The following is a 20833-nucleotide window of genomic DNA, read 5'->3' on the forward strand; positions in this document are numbered from 1 at the left end:
AAATAGAGATTTTTGAAATGTAAACTTCTCTGAGCAAATCACAGGTTAGAATTTAGTCGTCCAAGAATAATATTTAAAGGCGCCTGGGTGGCTCAGTCAGTTGAGCGCCCAACTTCGGCTCAGGTCATGATCTCGTGATCCATGAGTTTGAGCCCTGTGTCGGGCTCTGTGCTGGCGGCTGAGAGCCTGGAGCCTCCTTCAGATTCTATGTCTCCCTCTCTCTCTGCCCCTTCCCTGCTCATGCTCTGTCAAAAATAAATAAATAAACATTAAAAAAAAAATTTTTTTAATTTAACTTCCATAACTAATCTACACATCGGTTGGGGCTTTTTTCCTCACTATTATTGATATTGCTGCTCTGTGTTTTGCTTTGTTTGTGCAGACTCCATGCACATAGAAGATGTCGAAGCTGTTCAGAAGCTTCAGGATGTGTTACACGAGGCCCTGCAGGATTATGAGGCCGGCCAGCACGTGGAGGACCCGCGCAGGGCCGGCAAGATGCTGATGACCCTGCCGCTCCTGAGGCAGACCTCCACCAAGGCCGTGCAGCACTTCTACAACATCAAACTAGAAGGCAAAGTCCCCATGCACAAACTGTTTTTGGAAATGCTGGAGGCCAAGGTCTGACTAAAAGCTTCCTGGGCCTTCCTATTCTGCACGCCGAAAAAGGGAAAATAAACCCAAGAGTGATGTCGAAGAAACTTAGAGTTTAGTTAACAACATCAAAAATCAACGGACTGCACTGATAATTTAGCAGCAAGACTATGAAGCAGCTTTCAGATTCCTCCATATCTTCCCGATGAGTTTCTTTCTACCTTATCTCCTCTCCTTTCTCCCTTTCTTCTCTCATTTCTTTTGCTCTTTTTTTTCTCCTTCCCTTATTCCTCCTTTCCCTCATCTCTTAGCTTTCTTCATTACTGATTCCCGCTTGCCTTCATTTGCTTCCTTCTGTCCTTCCTTCCTCCTCCTCCTCTCTCTTCCTCTCTTCCTTCCTCCTTCTCCTTCTCTTTTCTCATCCTTCCCCTTTCTCCTAAATTTCACATATGTCTAGTTGTAAGGAAATTGTCCCTTTCCTTTCCTTTCCTTTTTCCTTTCCTTTCCTTTCCTTTCTTTTCCTTTCCTTTCCTTTCCTTTCCTTTCCTTTCCTTTCCTTTCCTTTCCTTTCCTTTCCCTTCCTTTCCCTCCCTCCCTCCCTTCCTTCCTTCCTTCCTTCCTTCCTTCCTTCCTTCCTTCCTTCCTTCCTTCCTTCCTTCCTTCCTTCTGCTGCTGAACTTCTAAAAGAGGTCTCTAACTGAAGAGAGATGGAAGGCAGCCCTGCCAAAGGATGGAAATCCATAATATGGATGCCAGTGAGCTTGTTGTGAACCATAACGTCCCCAGTGACTAAGGAATCAAAGAGAGAGAACCAACGTACCTAAAAGTACAGTGCAACACAAACAAATTGACTGAGTGCAGTATTAGCTTTCACGGGAGCAGCCTCTAATTAGACAACTTAAGCGACGTTGCATCGGCTGCTTCTTATCATTGCTTTTCCATCTAGATCAGTTACAGCCATTTGATTCCTTAATTGTTTTTTCAAGTCTTCCAGGTATTTGTTAGTTTAGCTACTATGTAACTTTTTCAGGGAATAGTTTAAGCTTTATTCATTCATGCAATACTAAAGAGAAATAAGAATACTGCAATTTTGTGCTGGCTTTGAACAATTATGAACAATAATGAAGGACAAATGAATCCTGAAGGAAGATTTTTAAAAATGTTTTGTTTCTTCTTACAAATGGAGATTTTTTTGTACCAGCTTTACCACTTTTCAGCCATTTATTAATATGGGAATTTAACTTACTCAAGCAATAGTTGAAGGGAAGGTGCATATTATCACGGATGCAATTTATGTTGTGTGCCAGTCTGGTCCCAAACATCAGTTTCTTAACACGAGCGCCAGTTTACCTAAATGTTCACTGACACAAAGGATTAGATTACACCTACAGTGACTCCAAGCAGTCACGTATCTTACGCACTGCACATGGAGAACAGATCCGTAGAATTATCAGGAGTGCGCCTCTCTACCCGGGAGGTACAGTTGCCATACGATTTCTAGCTGCCATGGTGGTTAGGAATGAGATACTGCCTGTTTGCAAAGTTACAGACCTTGTCTCAGAAGGAGCTGTGAGCCAGTATTCACTTAAGAGGCAATAAGGCAAATGCCAGAAATTGAGGAAAAAAAAAAAAAAATCATCAAAGACAGCAGACGCCTGACCAAATTCTAAAACCTAATCTTTATGAGTTTATTCATTTAGGAATGTTTGTTTAAATTAATCTGCAGTTTTTACCAAGAGCTAAGCCAATATATGTGCTTTTCAACCAGTATTGTCACAGCAAGAAAGTCAGTCAGGTTCCAGACTGTTAAGAGGTGTAATCTAATGAAGAAATCAATTAGATGCCCCCGAAATCTACAGTCGCTGAATAACCAATAAACAGTAACCTCCATCAAATGCTATACCAATGGACCAGTGTTAGTAGCTGCTCCCTGTACTATGTGAACAGTCTTATTCTATGTACACAGATGTAATTAAAATTGTAATCCTAACAAACAAAAGAAATGTAGTTCAGCTTTTCAATGTTTCATGTTTGCTGTGCTTTTCTGAACTTTATGTTGCATTCGGAGACTGTCGTCTTGTTCTTCTTGTGGTGTTTGGATTCTTGTGGTGTGTGCTTTTAGACACAGGGTAGAATTAGAGACAATATTGGATGTACAATTCCTCAGGAGACTACAGTAGTATATTCTATTCCTTACCAGTAATAAGGTTCTTCCTAATAATAATTAAGAGATTGAAACTCCAAACAAGTACTCATTATGAACAGATACACATCAAAATCATAATAATATTTTCAAAACAAGGAATAATTTCTCTAATGGTTTATTATAGAATACCAATGTATAGCTTAGAAATTAAAACTTTGACTATTTCAAGAATATAGATAAGTCTAATTTTTAAATGCTGTATATATGGCTTTCACTCAATCATCTCTCAGATGTTGTTATTAACTAGCTCTGTGTTGTTGCAAAACTTTTTGGTGCGGACACGTTTCCAAAACTATTGCTACTTTGTGTGCTTTAAACAAAATACCTTGGGTTGGTGTTTCATCAGCCTAGTGCTAGGAATACTGTGTATCTATCATTAGCTATATGGGACTATATCGTAGATTGTGGTTTCTCAGTAGAGAAGTGACTGTAGTGTGACTCTAGATAAATCATCATTAGCAATTCATTCAGATGGTCAATAACTTGAAATTTATAGCTGTGATAGGAGTTCAGAAATTGGCACATCCCTTTAAAAATAACAACAGAAAATACAACTCCTGGGAACAAAAAGGTGCTGATTCTATAAGATTATTTATATATGTAAGTATTTAAAAAGATTATTTTCCAGAAAGTCGGTGCAGGGTTTAAGTTGCTACTGTTCAACCACACTATATAGAAGTAAAATAGATGCGATGTATACGTTGTTTTCACTGTATCACATTAAAGTACTTGGGCTTCAGAAGTCAGAGCCAACCAACTGAAAACAGGAGCTGGAGATGTGCGAAAGGAATGAGGTACCAATCTTAGTTTTCAGTTTAAGTGACTCTTGGCGTTTCCAAGAACAAGCATCTCACATGTAGGAGACACGACTATAAAAGGCAGATCCAAAAGAGCTGCACGGGCTTTGGGGTCAATGCTCATCTTAAACCTCGCTCGAGGTAAGTTTTTTTCAAGTTTCAAGCAAGGCCATTTACTTAATGTGAAGTTTTGGAAAGGTATGAAAGAGTATGTTTTCACCATATGATTTGAACTTTCATTTCGCTTCTTTTAGGTTTGTTCTTATTTAAAGCAATATGATTGTGTGGCTATCTGTAGTTACACTTGTGTTTCAATCAGATCAGATTGTTGTATTTATTCCACTATTTTGCATTTAAATGATAACATAAAAGATATGAAATATTTAAAACTGCTATTTTTCTTATAGAAGAGAAAATGGGTGTTGGTGATTGTATTTTAATTATTTAAGCGTCTCTGTTTACCTGCCTAGGAAAACATTTTATGGCAGTCTTATGTGCAAAGATCGTAAAAGGACAAAAAATTTAAACTGCTTATCATAATCCAGGAGTTGCATTATAGCCAGTAGTAAAAAGAATAATAATAATAATAAAACCATGTCTATAGCTGTAGATGGGCTTCACATCTGTAAAGCAATCAATTGTATATTTTTGTGATGTGTACCATACTGTGTGCTCCAGCAAATGTCCATTTGTGTAAATGTATTTATTTTATATTGTATATATTGTTAAATGCAAAAAGGAGATATGATTCTGTAACTCCAATCAGTTCAGATGTGTAACTCAAATTATTATGCCTTTCAGGATGACGGTAGAGCAATATTAAACAAGCTTCCACTTTTGATGGCTCTTTTGTATTGTGTTTCTTTCTTTTTTGTTCCCCCCACCGAAGAACCCAATCAGTAAACACTGCCCTTTGTCGCTTCCATTCAAAAAGGATCTCTGAGTACCTATTCCCTAAAAATAAAGTAGGACTTTAAATAAGAGCTATATAAAGGCTTGTCAGAATGAATTCTAGGGTGCCAAGAGACATTTTGCATATTTAAGAGTATGCAAAGTGTCTCATGGCACATTAGAATTCATTCTGACAAGCCTTTATATAGCTCTCATTTAATCTTAAAGCATCTCCACATCATCCTGCATTACTCAAAATCATCGCCTCTATGTCAATGTCATAACAGAAAACTTTCTCCCTATTTTAAGATCATATTAAAACCTGCTAGAGATACCTATTATTTCCCTCCATCCACAATTAAATCATGTGCTTGCACGCAGCTCGTCGGCGAGCTGCAGGCTCTCCCGGAGCAGCCGCGGAGTCGCTGGCCAGATTTCCTGAATGGGAAATCAACAGAGACCGTGCAGATCCGTGTGCGCGAGGAGGGGGAGCTGTCTCCGAATTCAAGAGGGTTAAAGGCACTGCTGACAGCAAATGGCCTCCCCTTGCTTTCGTTCCCCCGGAGAGGTCACGGCCCTTGTTGCCCTGGGTCAAGCTGCACGTCCACAGGACCCCCCTGGAGCCGTCACCGAGGTGCTAATATGTGCTTTCTTGACTTCTCTGCCCATCTTGCGTTTTGTCGTTTTGTCGTTGTGTTTGGCCACCTTATTTCTCACCTTTCAGAGGTGGCCGGTTCTCTCGCGCCGGCTGATGACACAAAGGCCACCGAACGCAATCCGATTTAGGGGCATGAGATTACCTAAATCACCAAGATACCCTAGCTAGCAGCATCACTCACGGGTCTCTTCCTCTTTCAATGTCCTTTGAGTGGCAATAGCGTGACAGAGACTCTGAGGTGTTTTAGTTTTGATATTTGCAAAGTTTTCGGGGGGACCTGACACCACGCAAGGGACAAGCCCAACAGGAAGAAGCTGCCTGTGATCTTTCAGTGAGGTCCTCATTTAAACACATGTAAGTCGCAGGCGAATGCTTTTAAGAAAAATGTCAGACTTCTCTTGCTGGTTTTTGGAATTCTGAATTATTACAGAGTCACTTTTCTGGTACTGACGTAGTTATCAGAGATGCCTCAGGTGTAAAAGAAAATAAAATAGGATTTTGACATTTTAACATGTTTATTTCTTGATATACAAACAGTGAATACCTCTGACAAATGGCTTGCGTATTTGTGTCAAGGGATTACTTTTCTTTTCACCTGTTGTTTATAAGTCACTTTTGGCTTTAAACTAGTGATTCCCAAACATGGCCACATATTGGAATCACCTGAAGAGCGTTCAGAATTCCTGACATCCTCCACCCACAGAAGTTAGGGGATTAATTGTGGCCCGGGCTTCTGAACAGTTAAAAAATCATCTCCAGGTGATTCAAATGGGCAGACGTGAAGACATATGAAGAAAACGTAAATTGTTACACGTTCCTCAAAGAGGCCAGGGAGATCCTAAAAAAATAAAAACTTCTCGCACATTGGCTCTGAACTTTTGTGAGGGTTTTAGACTATTTTTTTTTTAATATCATGACAAAAGGATTAAGCCTTGTTTTTAATCACAAAGCCAATGAGATGCATTTGGATTGTTTCAGCCACCACCTCCCCTCAACGTCCCCCTCACACACTGCCTGGTCGTCTCTTCCCATCCATCCTTCCCCAGGCACATGGGGGACACATTCTATTTGATGACTCCCACTCCTCGTCTTTTATATGGTCATGTCCCATATAAAAGCAGAAATGTGCCTGGATGGCCCAGTTGGTTAACCATATAAAAGCAGAAATACCCGCTCCAAAGCTTATGCAGAATATCTCACAATCCCCTTTAAGAAAAAAAAAAAAAAATCCTGCTCATTTGACCTTTCCATGTGCTTTCAAGTGAATTTAGGTGTGGTTTAAATACCTGTTTTTCCCTACTTAAAAAAAAAAAAACCAGAAGCAAAATTAGAACAAAATTCATTTCTCACAATGACCTGTCTTACCTACGTTTTCCAAGCTTCAGATTTAGGTAAGCAAGAGGTAGAAATGGTAACGGAAATAAGAGTCTTTCACTCTTGGGCCTATGCAAAAACTTTAGGTACATTTTGCTTTTTGCCAACTTTCATTTGCGATTAATCTGTAAAACAAAAGAGGTGTGTTTAAATTTCTTGTTTCATCCACCATGGTTTATGAACTGAGTGGATTCTTCCGTAGTCCAATAGATACCGAAGTGGTTAAGTCAGGCTCTCAGGCCCTTTCACATCCAGAAGTCTGGCTTCTCGGGCCCCTTGGTGGTGTGGAAAAAACAAAATGAAACAAGTAGCCTCAGATTGATTGCCCACCTCATCTTATTATGAAACAAAACAGAAAAGAAAAGAATTTCAAAATATAATCCCCCTTTCCCAGGAGTATTTATCTTGTTCTCCATGAAGTTAAAGGTCTGAAATAATGTGCCCATCAGGGGCTCAATGTTGCATGTCCATGACAGTTGGTCCAAGGGCTTGTTATGATGGTAATGACCTCCTGAAACGTGAGCTTGGATCGCAACAATACCATTGCTACCAGCTCACCCGCTGGGAGAAATATTTTATTATTGTCAAATGTCCTCCATAGAGATTTGTTTTGCCTGTTCCTGTTTAAATTAAATTCAAAGCCGAACTGCATTACTATTTCTCTGGAGTATATTTGAGATAAACAACTAGTCTCAAAATTTAGGATTCCTGGCTAGTTCAAATTTGTTTATTAGCAGAAAAATTACAATAGGTGACACCATAGCTGCAGGAATGTTATGATTGCAGCCTCACAAGAGATTTACATACCAAGTCCATGACCTAAAAAGAGAGAGAGAGAGAGAGAGAGACAGAGAACTCCCTCTTCATTACAGATGCCAGCCAGATTAATAATTAACTATTCCATCAATTGGACAGCCTTAAAAAAAGAAAAGATGTCCCAATATACTAATGCATTGCCGTAACATGCCACAGAATTTTGGCCATGAGAAAATTTGCCCCAAGTAGGAAGTGTTTTAAATTTAAAGTCATAAATCAAGAGTGCGTGTAAAAATATTTTTAAACAGCAGCCAAGTATAAATAGCATAGAAGCCCAAAGGATGAATTAAAATGCTCTTTGAGCACAGTATACTTTTTCCAGCATTATTTTTTAAAAAAGAATTAAATGCCCTAGAATATACGGAATTACTTGGACCATTGGGCCACAGGCCCTGTAATGCAGCTTTGGCAAAGGATTCTACAACAGTGAAGCTTCAGTCAATACACATTTTGTCACGTGCAGTCAAATTAAAATGGGACCTTACTCCACCAAAAAAAAAATGCCCGTTACCTTTGTGACAACATCCTGGAGGCCCATGTGCTCCATAATGACCTGAACTCTGGAGAGCTGCTTTTGGGAAATGCAAATAAGCTGCTGAGAGGGGTGACTAAGGACCTAACAGGAAAACATTTCAGACTATTCAGACTAGCGGGAGCATTAAATCACAGTATTCACACTCCAGTCCCATCCGCCATGCTCAGCCGAATTTCACAGTTTTGTTGGGAAGTGAGGAACCGTCTGCTATTAAAAAAATAACAGCACAGAACACTAACGTCAGAAGAGCAGTTTCTAAAATGAGGTCTAGGGCTATATGCAACGGTTGGCTTTTTTTCCTTATAGGCATTGGTTTTATGTCATTACAAATGAAAAATACTAAACATTAATGCAAAAGAAAGAAAGAAAGAAAGAAGAAAGAAAGAAAGAAAGCCCTCCAGATCCTTTTGTATTAATCTGTTTGAGATTCGTTATCTCCACTAGACTTGTATTTTGCCTTGGTCTTCTTCCTTTAGTGAACAAAATGAATTGATAAGCCCTAAAGTATCAACTCTTTGCTTACAAGTCAAAACAGATATATAGCCTGTATTTTTAAGGACATGTATGGAAAAACATCCCTTCCTCCACAGAAATAAATATGTAGTTGAGAATAATCTCCAGGCTGGATAAGAAATAAACTGATGTTTAGATATGATGATGTTTTTACACATAAGGAATTCTATACCACGTGACTTCCTTGGTGTTCTGATTTAGTAAGATTGGGTTGTGCTGAATGAAGTAGATGGGAAAACAATGAAGAGAAGCAACGTGTCTTACTAATTTCATGCTTGGTCTTTGAGTCAATAGTACATGGGTTCAAATTCCAGCTCTGTCACAAAGCAGCTATGTGAACATGGTGCTAAACTCTATTCAACTTCAGTAAATGGGGATATAGATACTATCAAGACATCGTTATTTGAATTTGGGTAATTTAAGAAAATATCTTGTACCTAAGTAAAAAAAAAAGTTCATTATGGTGAAAAAAAAATTCCCCCCCCCCCCAAGAGAGACTAGGTAAGATTCCAGGATAATGTAATTGAGACTGGGAGAAAACGTCATTAAGATCGGGAGGGGAGCAGTGGGGGGAGGTGTAGGTATTTCAGATCCAGATGTATATAGTATCTGCTTTGGAGAGTTTCTCTTGAGTGGGCAACACTGAAGTAGTTCAAAGTCAGCGTCAGTGTGGCTCTGCACATACAGGTCTGCCCGGAAAGCAGTCATGGACCTAACTATGTGCTGGCACCATGCTGGTTCTTTTAATGCATTATAAAATTTAATATTTCCAGCGGCTTAATGGGGTAAGTACTGCTATCTCCAACTCATACATGAAACAGAGGGGGCTTCAAGAAGTTAAATAACTTGTACAAGGGCCATCTAGTTAGTACATAGTCTAACTAAATTTGAATCCAATTCATCTAAATCCTGAGACTAGCATCTTAAAACATTAACTCTGTATTTAACAATTTCTCAAAATTGAATAATAGTATATCTTTTTTTCTTATTTGGACATATGGGACACAAGGTTGGATTAATCCTATTGCATTCATGAAAGAATACTATATTCATCCTCTGGCATCAAGTTCATTCCCTTCCCCCACCATAAAGCTCTTTGTGAATCCTCAGAAAATACGAAATGTTGATCTGTGTGTATAAGAATTTTTATATACAGAAATTGTGCTGTGTTGACTATCGAATGCTGTTTCTTACTTTTACTCTGCACTAGGTTTTTAAGACTTATCCATGTTTGGGGAGAAAATCTGCTGCATAGTAAACCATATCGCATTTTATCTGTTCTCTTTGTGATGAATGATAAGGTTGCTTTCAATTCCTTAATACAATCAATAATGCAATGAACATCTTGGGGTGTTTTTCCTTACAGACCAATGTAATTATTTTTCTAAGTTATATGCCCAGGAGGGGGTTACTGAGTTATTGACCATTTATATGTTTATTTTTACTACAGAAATTATTCTACAGAATTAGAGCAGTTTGAACTCCCAGCAGCACGGTGTTTGAATTTTATTTTCCTTCAGCAGCACGTGATACTATTTTGCTCTTAAATTTTTACTAATTTGATTATTTAAAAACTAACATAGTATTGGTTTGACTTAAACTTCTCTGAACATCTTATTCTTGTACTAGATCAGGCTTTCTTTTCTGCGAAGCCTATTTATAATCTGTATATAAAGAGCAAACTCTTTTGTCTGTTGGGTTCTTATCACTTTCTTGTTCATTTGCAGGAGTTCTTTGTATATTCTAGATATTGATCCCTGTCAGTTTCGGGTTTTGTGAATGCCTTCTAGTCAGTCATGCATCTAGTAACTTTGGCCTTTGTCTTTGTTCACTAGAAATTATTAATTTTGATAAAGTCATACTCATCAGTTTCTTCATGTCTTCAGAGTTAAAAAATATATGTTTCTAGTGTTTTTGCAATTACTTCTATAATACAAATTTCACATTTAGGTCTTTTATAATCCACTTCGGGTATTTTTAATGTGATACAAGTTTTTCCTTGTTCCCTACCAACTTTGTTTTTCCCTACCAATGTATAATGTCACATCTATATTATACCAAATTACCGTATATAGAAAAGTCCATTCCTTGATTTTTTTAAGTTTCTTTTTCTTTCTTTCTTTCTTTCTTTCTTTCTTTCTTTCTTTCTTTCTTTCTTTCTTCATTTATTTATTTGAAAGAAACTGAGACAGTGCAAGTGGGGAAGAGACAGAGAGAGAGGGAGAGAGAGAATCCAAAGCAAGCTCTGCACTGTCAGCACAGAGCCCGATGCGGGGCTCGAACTCGCCAACTGTGAGATCATGACCTGAGCTGAAACCAAGAGCTGGATGCTTAATGAAATGAGTCACCCAGGTGACCCTCTTCATTTTTTTTTTTTGTTGTTGTTGTTGTTCTTCTCTTTGACAATCTCTATGGTATTGACATAATACTATATTTATCTTTGGACAATCTCTATATTATTGACATAATATTATATTACTATACTTTACTATACTATTACTATATTTATGACTGCATTTTATTAGTAGTATATTTTAATTCTATATTTTATTATTTTATTTCTATAGTTTTGTAGTTTGCCTTAATGTCTGAGAGAATGCATCTTTCACTCATCCCCACACACTTTCAAATTCTTCATTTTTTGGAAAATTTTATTCTTTCTCATAAATTTCAAAATGTTTTTTGGGGTGCCTGAGTGGCTCAGTTTGTTGAGCATCTGACTTTGGCTCAGATCATGATCTCACAGCTCCTGGGTTCAAGCCCCAGGTCGGGCTCTGTGCTGACAGATCAGAGCCTAGAGCCTGCCTCGAATTCTGTTTCTCCCTCTCTCTCTGTCCCCTCCCCTCCTTGCACTCTGTTTTTTTCTCTCAAAATAAATAAATGTTAAAAAAACTTTTAATTTTCAAAATGTTTTTTTCAAGTTTTCAAAATGATTACTCTATAAATTTTAGAAGAATTAACATACAAATTAACCTGAAAAAAATTAACATTTTTATAAATCAAATGTAATAAACATATTGTCTCCATTTTTTTCATATTTTCTTTTATTTGTTTGGTAGAGGTATTTTTAAATTACCTGCATAAAGTCTTAGAGATGTCTTACAGGTTTTTTTTTAAGTTTGTTTATTTTGAGAGACAGAGAGAGAGTGTGTGTGTGCGAGAGAATGGAAGGGGCACAAAGAGAGGGAGAGAGAGAATGTCAAGCAGGCTCTGTGCTGTCAGAGCCGGAAGTGGGGCTCAAACCCACCAGCCGAGCAGCGAGATCATGACCTGTGCCAAAATCAAGAGTTGGACACTTAACTGACTGAAACACCCAGGCTCCCCAAAGGCTTATTGTTTGAAAGTCAAATCCTGGATGATTTATGGATTTATAGCTGTTACCAATTACAACTTCTTTTCTATCACATGAGTGAGCTGTTTGGTTTTGAATAAAAGAATGATACTACATTTTGCGTATTGATCTAATACTTGGGAATTTGCTGCGCATCCTCATTAGTTGTAATCATTTGTTTACAGGCCTGGATTTTCTACAGAAATTATCTACACTCACTCTAAATTTAGACTGCAGACTGATTGGCTTATTTCTGAAGCCATCTCGTTCTCGTTGCGCCTTATTACAGGCGGTTAAGAGCAGTCGACTCACGCTTTTCGCATTCTGACTATAAACCCTCCTTCCCAAACCCATAAATCTGTTAGATTCATTTTCTTTCTTCCAAGTTACTGAAGGCAAAACTTTTACAAATGGGTTGCCAGTATATGACATGAATTGCCATTTTCAGCCTTCAAAAACATCTTTCGGCTTTCTGTAAGAGTTCCCCACTGCCTTTGTCCTCAAGCTGCTTCCACGTATTTTAGGTTTTCGTTATGGCAGCAGCTCCATTTCTAGGTGCTGGTTTTTCTGTCCATCAGTTTTTGTTGCGTAACAACCTGGAAACCCCAGTGTGGAATAAAATAGGTAGTTATTTCTTGGAGTTGGTTGGGCTGCCTAGATAGGGCTTGACGCAGTGGCTCTCCTTTGACCTGTGGCTCCAGGGGGCTCAGGTCTGCCCCTCCCATCTCACTCTAGGGTCCGGGCCGAAGGGCCAGCAAACTGCTTTAGCAGATGCTCTTACCATGATGGTCACAGAGGGCACAAGAAAGCAAGTCCCAAGGCACGAGCACATTTCAAGTTTTACTTGTCTCCTGTCTATTTACCTCCCGTTGGGCCAAAGCGAAGCATGTGGCCAAGTCCAAAGTCAAACAACAGGGCAATGTGCTGTGCAATTTTGTGGAAGAAACTTCAAATTTATATGGCAAGGGATGTAGATAGAGGTGGGAATAAAGAAATAGAAGCCACAATTCAATATGACGTAAATGCTTTCATAATTTCTTTTCAATCTGTAGTTTCTTAATGACTGTTTTCAAGCCTCCCATTTTCCACGCAATGCTGCTCTAGCAGAAATTCCACAAATTGTCACATGCATTGTTTTGCTGGCATTCGGTTCTAAGTATTCTATAGTTTTTCTCATTATTTTTCTCTCTAATTGAGGGCTTTTTACCAGCATGCTATGTGTGTATATATTTGCCAGAATATGTTTTAAAATATTTTTTGTAAATATGTCCTGTTATCGATTTCTAATTATATTTTGTTATGGTCAGAGAACATAGTCTATATGGGGTTGAAACATGGAATTTACTAAAGATTGCTTTGTGGCTAAATTAGGATCCAGTCTCTGAGAACATTCACTTGTGTTCAAAAAGAATGTGAATGCTCTGAGTTGTGGGTAAATTTTTCATCTCAACACATTATTAATGTTATTTAATATTTGATCACTGTTTATTTTTGTCTGCTTGATATTAGAGTTTCTTGGTGGAATGTGTTAGACTCTCCACTTATAATTGTTGATTTATTTGTATCTTTGTCAGTTAAGACTTTATATATATTGAGCCTGTATCATCAATTACATATATGTTTATTACCTTCATGACAGTTTAATCATTCATTCTCTTTTCTTTTTCTTTTAAAAATTTATTTTAAAATATTTTTAAACATAGGAAGGGCATAAGACATAGATATTCCTTAAAGAATTCTCATGAAGTTAATGCTCACAAAAGTATCAGCGGGGTAAAGAATGAAAACATCGTGAATTTCAAAAACATCACAGCTATGCTCCTTCCTCAAAACAGATTATCATGATCGACTTTTTTTTTTCTAATGGTACATCTCTAAACAGCATAGTAGAAGTTTGTCTGCTTGTGACATTTATATAAATTGAATTGTACACTATATAGCATTTTGTGACTGGGTTCTTTCAGTCAGAATTACTTTTTTGTCTAGTGTTTGTTTTTCGAGAGAGAGAGAGAGGGAGAGAGAGGGAGTGGGGGAGGGGCAGAGAGAGAGAGAAGGAGAGAGAATCCCAAGCAGGCTCTGTGCAACACAGAGCCCAATGCCGGCTGGAACCCATGAACCCATGAACCCATGAACTGTGAGATCATGGCCTGAGCTGAAATCAAGAGTTGGACCCTGGGGCGCCTGGGTGGCGCAGTCGGTTAAGCGTCCGACTTCAGCCAGGTCACGATCTCGCGGTCCGTGAGTTCGAGCCCCGCGTCAGGCTCTGGGCTGATGGCTCAGAGCCTGGAGCCTGTTTCCGATTCTGTGTCTCCCTCTCTCTCTGCCCCTCCCCCGTTCATGCTCTGTCTCTCTCTGTCCCAAAAATAAATAAAAAAAAAACGTTGAAAAAAAAAAAAAAGAAAAAAAAAAAGAGTTGGACCCTTAACCAACTGAGCCACCCGTGTGCCCTTCCATCAACATTACTTTGGAGAAATTCATCCATGTTGTGATTAATGGTAGTTTGTTCATCTTCAGTGCTGTCTACTACTGTTTATTTTTCCAAATGATGGACATTTGAGTTATATATAGTTTTTGCTAGTACAAACAATGCTTCTGTAAACTTACTTGTTTGCCACACCACCTGGCTCATATGTACACACAGTTGTTACTATCCTCTAAGGAGTAGCATTGCTATATTGTAGAGCCAGCATATATTCAACTTTAGTTAATTCTAAACTATTTTCTGAAGTGGTTGTACTAATATACTTTCCCAGCAACAATATGGGACAAAGTTCTAAGCGTCTGAATGTTACTGCATGCCTTTAAATTTTAGTCATTTTCATGACTACATAGTAGTATTTAAATTTTTTTTAACGTTTATTTATTTTTGAGACAGAGAGAGAGAGACACAGCATGAACGGGGGAGGGTCAGAGAGAGGGGAAGACACAGAATCTGAAACAGGCTCCAGGCTCTGAGCGGTCAGAGACCAATGCGGGGCTCAAACTCACAGACCGCGAGATCATGACCTGAGCCGAAGTTGGACACTTAACCGACTGAGCCACCCAGGTGCCCCTATGTAGTAGTATTTTATAATGGCTTTCATTTTCAATTCCCCAAAGATTAGTAATATCAAGCACCTTTTAAATACTTTTATTAGCCATTTCGATATCTTTTTGTGAAGATTCTGTTCCGGTTAATGGCCTCATCCCACACTTCTGGTCATCTGTACTTATTGATTTGTAGGTATTTTTAGTAGTTTGTAGGTAAGAAGCATTCGTGGGTTATATGTGTAGCCAATAACTTCTCCAACTCTGTAGCTTACATCTTCATTCTCCAATGCTATCTTTTGATGAAGACGTTCTTAATTTTAACATGATCCAAATTATCAGTCTTTTTCTATAACTTGTGCTTTCAGTCCCCTATTTTTTTAAACGTTTCACTCCTTTGAGGTTGTGAAAATACTTCCAAAAATTATCTTCTAAAAATTGTATTGTTCTACCTTTCTCTTTTAGGTCTTCAAATTATCTGGAACTGATTTGTGTGCATGACATAAAGTGGAGATCAAGTTTTCTTTTTGTTTTTCTATATGGGCATCCGATTGGGCAAACACCCTTTATTAAGAAGACAGACCTTTGTCTGTAGCTCTATAGTGTCACCTTTGATATACATGGATCTGTTTCTGAGTCCCCGCTTGCACTCATTCATTCGTCAACCTTTGTGCCAATCCTGCATGTTCTTAATTACTTCCTAAAACACTTGTGAGACTTGATCAATGACGGGGCAATTCTACTTCATTATTGTAGTTTTCCTAAGTATCTTGTCTTTTAGCCTTTCTATATAAAATATAGCATCATTTTGCTAATTCACACATGCATGCACACACATACACTCGTTCAAATTTTCAATGAGGGGCACTTTGGTGGCTCAACTGGTTGAGTGTCCGACCTCAGCTCAGGTCATGATCTTGGGTTTGTATGTTCCAGTGGGTGCAGAGCCTCCTTCTCTCTCTGCCCCTCCACTGCTCATGCTCTCTCTCTCAAAAATAAATAAACATTAAACTCTTTAAGAAATTTTCATTGCTAGGACACCTGGGTGGCTCAGTCAGTTAAATGTCTGACTTTGACTCAGGTCATGATCTTATGACCATGTTTGTGAATTCGTGCCCCCCCATCTGGCTCTGAGCTGACAGCTCAGAGCCTGCGGCCTGCTTCAGATTCTATGTCTCTTTCTCTCTCTGTTCCTCCCCCACTCGTGCTCTCTCTCTCTTAAAAATAAATACTTAATTTTTTTTTTAATTTTCATTGAGATGGCATTGATTCTATAGATCAATTTGTAGAAAATTTGTATCTATGTTACAGTGAGACTTCCAATTCATGAGTATCTTATAACTCTCATTTGTATTTTTCTTGAGTTTTTTTATGCTTTTAATAAAACAGCATCTTTAAAACAGTTCTTGGGGCACCTGGATGGCTCGGTTGAGCGTCTGACTTCGGCTCAGGTCATGATCTCACAGTTCAAGCCCCACATAGGCCTTGCTGCTATCAACGCGGAGCCTGCTTGGGATACCTTTGTTCCCCTCACTGTCTGCTGCTCCCCTGTTTGGGCTCTCTCTCTTTCTCTCAAAAGTAAATAAAGATTAAAAAAAAAGAAAGTTCTTATAGCATATACATTATAAGTATATGAATCATTTTGCTACTTTTGTAAAGGACCTATGTCTATATTACTTTTTAAATTTTCATGTGGTTTTTTACTAAAATATAAAATAAAAATTGATTTTGTATATTTATTTTGCATTTGTGAACCTGCATAAACTTACCTATTAATTCTAATAATTGTCTAAATGTTAGATAAATTATTATCCAATAATTTATACTTTTCACATACCCAAACATATCTTTCACACATAATTACTATTTTAATTCTTCCTTCTCAATCCTTATATCTTTTACTTGTTGTCTTTGTCTTGTTGCGCTGGTAAAGTCCATCATTCCACGTCAAATAAAACTTGTCAGAGCAAGAACCTTTGCTTTACTGCCTATCTCAAAGAAATAGGATTCAACTTTCAGCCTTAATTTTGATGTAGGTTTCTTGTAGATAGCCTTTAATAGACTGAGGATGTTTCCTTCTTTTCCACTTGTTGCTAAGAGTTTTTATAATTCCTGGACTTTGCATTTTATCCAATACCTATTCTTACATCTACTGAGATATTCTGTGATTTTTCTCCTCTCTTCTAGTAATGTGGCAACGTATATTGATTGCTATTTTCCTGTAAAACTGATTTTGCATTCCTAAAATAAACTTAACATGATCATGGTGTATCAATCTAAATGTTGTTGAATTTGGTTTGCTTATGTTTTGCTTAAAAATGTTGGCATCTCAGTTGATGAGCAAGAAAAGTAAAACTTTCTCTTTTCATAATGTAACTCTCAGGCTATGATATAAAAATTATCATAAAATAAGTTTGAAGAGTGGTAACTTTTTTTATCTTCTCCGGGACAATTTGTATGAGAATCAGTCTGATTTATTGTGTTATTTCTTTGGTAAATGCATCAAAGAATTTGCAGTGAAACCATACGGGCCTGACATTTCTCTTGATAAAACCATTCAATGGTTTGATAGGACCATTCAAATTTTTAAATCTCTTCTTGGATATTGTTTGTTAGTTTTTACTTTCATAGGAAATTGTACATTTCATCTATTTGTTAAATTTATTGGAGTAAAGTTGTACAGTTTTTCCTTATTAATTTTTTTAGCAACTTGAAAGTCTAAAGTAGAGAGGTGGTCTTCATTTCCCATGGCTACTGTAACAAATTGCCACAAACTTGCTAGTTTAACAAGAGACATTTATTCTCAGGCCAGAAGTCTGAAATCAGCTTCACTGGTCCAAAAATTGAGGTGTCAACAGGGGTGCGTTCCTTCCAGAGACTCTAGAGGATCATCCATTCTTTGCCTCTTCCAATTATGGGGGGTGCTAGCTCACCTTGCCTTGTGGTCATATTATTCCAATCTTCAAATGTCTTTTGGGTCCGTCTTCGCATGGCCTTCTCTCTCAGTAGGTTATCTCCTCCTACCTCTCCCTTATAAAGATATTTGTGATGGCATTTAGGACCCACCAGGATAATCTAGTATAATCTCCCCATCTCCAGATCCTTAACTTAATCACATCTGTACAAACCCTTTTCCAAATAAGGTAACATTTACAAGTTCCAGGGATTAAGACCTGCTATCTTTGGGGGGTATTACTTAGCCTGCTACAGTGGCATTTCCTTTTCCACTAGAAATTCCTTTTACATTGGATATCTGTATACTCTTATTTCTTAATCAGTCTCTTCAAAGTTTATGAATTAATTTTTTTTTTTCAAAGAACAAACTTGGATTTTTCCCCCCTTCTAAGATTGCTGATATGTCAATTTCCATTCTCAAATCTATCTTTTATTTGCTCCTTAGATCATGTACTTTATTTTTTTATCTTCTTGAGATAGATACTTACCCACTTAATTTTCATCTTTTCTAATGTTATGGAATTTCCTCTTTGACAGCTTTTGCTGGACCAAATACTTTAACATTAACCATTTTGTTAGCAGTAAATTCAAAAGGATTTCTAATACCTCAATCTCTTTCTGCTTGATTGTAGTTTATATAGGAGTATATTTCTTGATTTCCTTTAGTTATTAATTTCTATCTTAATTGCACTGTGGGTAGACAACACACTCTGTACAAATTCAGTACTTTGAAATTTGTTGAAACTTACTTTGCGACTCCGTAGATGGCCAGTGTTTGTAAATGTTCATGTTTGTTTGAAAAGAATGCAAATTCTCCAGTTGCTAGGCTCAGCATTATATATATTTCCATTAGGTGATCTTTACTGATCAAAACTTCTACAATTTTTATTATATTCTGAAACTCTACTGCTATTTTGTCTGCTTATTCTACCGGTTCCTAAGAGAAGTATATTTAACTATCCCAAGAGGATTATGTATTTCTCATTATAGATTTCTCAATTCTTTAAATTTTTGTGGCTGTATAAATTTAATTTCTTGTATGGTTTTGGCAAATGACATCTTGACTATTACGAGCATCCTTCTTTAGCTCTAGGATCCATTTTCCCCTTAAAGTCTATTTCTTTCCTCATAGTTCCACTAGTGTTACTTGTTTTTTCATGATACATGTTTTTCCTCCCTTTTTTGGCCCCACTCTCTTCTCCCGTTCCACAATGACAAATTGGATGGGATGCAGGGAAGAAAAAAGCCCAACAAGAAGACCCTCCCTTGCCTTTCCAGGCTCTCCTGTGTTTTGTCTGTTCCTCTTCACCCTCTTGGTATGGTTTTCCTCCCACACGGTACCCCAAGTATTCCTCACACCGGGTGGTTTTTTCTTAATATTTAGTAAGTCCATCTCATTTTTTTGGCATCTTCAGCGTTGAGTGTAGGGGGCAATAGAAGCAGTTCATGCTAGTTAATACTCCTGATGCTTTTAAAGGAAAAACAAGTCGGGGATCTCCCAGGTTCACTTATTTTTTATCATAGTGTTACTTAAATAATTACATCTGAAAAATTCTGTGCACTCCGATCGCAATTATACAACAAAGCAACTCTACAAAGTAAATATAAAACAAATGAATAAATTAAGCGATCGATGATGCTATTTTCTTAAAACCAGATTATTTGGCACAAATAATTCGGCACAAATTTTACTGGTGTGGTGCCAACCAGTAAAATCCAGGTCCTATCGCATTTGGAATTTCTGTGCTATTGGGAATGCAGGTGTGGGGAAGGTTGGGGGGGCGGCAGGCACCTCATGAGCCAAGTCATGGGTGTCTGTGAGCGTCTACATTTGCCTGGCCAGTATCCCTGCACTCAAGGGACTAAGGTCTTAAATAGTCCCATGCTGATAAAATCACCATGACAACTCAAGAGAGAATCCATGTGGAAACAGAAATGCATTTTCCCTCTGATTTTTTTGAGCCAGGAGCCCCACATTTTCATATTGTACTACCTCCTGCAAATTTTAGGGTCAGCCCCATTTGTGAATTTGAGGCTACCACTTTACTCTGTATGAACTATCCTGAAACCTCTGCTCTAAAGCATATTGCATTATCTTTTAGCATGCATTTAGTGCCCAGATAGCATCATATAAACATATATATTTTTAAATTTAAATCCAAGTTAGTTAACATATAGTATAATAATGATTTCAGGTGTAGTAGTTAGTGATTCATCACTTCCATATAACACCCATTGCTCATCCCAACAAGTATCCTCCTTAATGCCCATCACGCATTTAGCCCACCCCCTCACCCAATACCCTGCCGTCAACCTCAGTTTGTTCTCTGTATTTGAGTCTCTTCTAGTTTACCTCCCTCTCCCTTTTTATCTTATTTTTCTTTCCCTTCCCCTGTGTTCTTCTGGTTTGTTTCTTAAGTTCTACATAAGTGAAATCATATATTTACCTTTCTCTGACTGACTTATTTCGCTTAGCATAATACCTTCCAGTTCCATCCACGTAGTTGCAAATGGCAAGATTTCATTCTTTGGTTGCTGAGTAATACTCCATTGTATGTATATACCACATCTTCTTTATCCATTCATCAGTTTGTGGACATTTGGGGTCTTTCCATAATTTGGCTATTGTTGATAGTTAGGGTCCATGTGACCCTTCAAATCGGCATTTGTGTAACCTTTGGATAAATACCTAGTAGTGCAATTGCTGGATCATAGGGTAGCTCTATTTTAAATTTTTTGAGGAACTCTCATACTGTTCTCCAGAGTGACTCTACCGGTTTGCATTCCCACCAAAAGTGCAAAAGTATTCCCTTTTCCCTACACCCCCTCCAACATCTCTTGTTTCCCGAGTTGTTCATTTTAGCCATTCTGACAGGTGTGAGGTAGACAGCATTATATATTAAATATACCTCTATTACTTTTTTCATGGTCCTGAAACAATTTTACCCCAAAGCAATTGGTGGGAACACTTGGAGGGAAACCAGGGAGGTACCGAAGCATGCTTAGTTTAAATGTGTTTGCACAAAATTAATTTTAAGATTTCTTAGGAAGAGTTCTTTTACCCTACAGTGTGAGAACACCAAACTGGAATGAAGCCATGAATTTAGCACATGAATAAAAAATAACCATCTCTGAA

At 37.8% G+C, this 20833-nt stretch overlaps 1 protein-coding gene across 22 annotated transcripts in view; it reads left to right on the forward strand.

Annotated features, from left to right (window-relative positions):
- Positions 1 to 4436, forward strand: part of ESRRG (estrogen related receptor gamma) — a 632553-nt gene extending 628117 nt beyond the window's left edge. For all 22 annotated transcript variants that reach the window (XM_086694080.1, XM_086694094.1, XM_086694083.1 and 19 more), the window contains one exon: positions 383 to 4436. In XM_086694080.1, coding sequence (XP_086550206.1) covers positions 383 to 627 — 245 coding nt within the window. In that variant the 3' untranslated portion in view covers positions 628 to 4436. The remainder of the gene's footprint in view (positions 1 to 382) is intronic.
- Positions 4437 to 20833: the final 16397 nt, after the last annotated feature.

The sequence above is a fragment of the Puma concolor genome, chromosome E4 (genome assembly GCF_028749965.1).
Source record: "Puma concolor isolate L17-30 chromosome E4, mPumCon1.1.hap2, whole genome shotgun sequence".
Taxonomy (NCBI): Eukaryota; Metazoa; Chordata; class Mammalia; order Carnivora; family Felidae; genus Puma; species Puma concolor.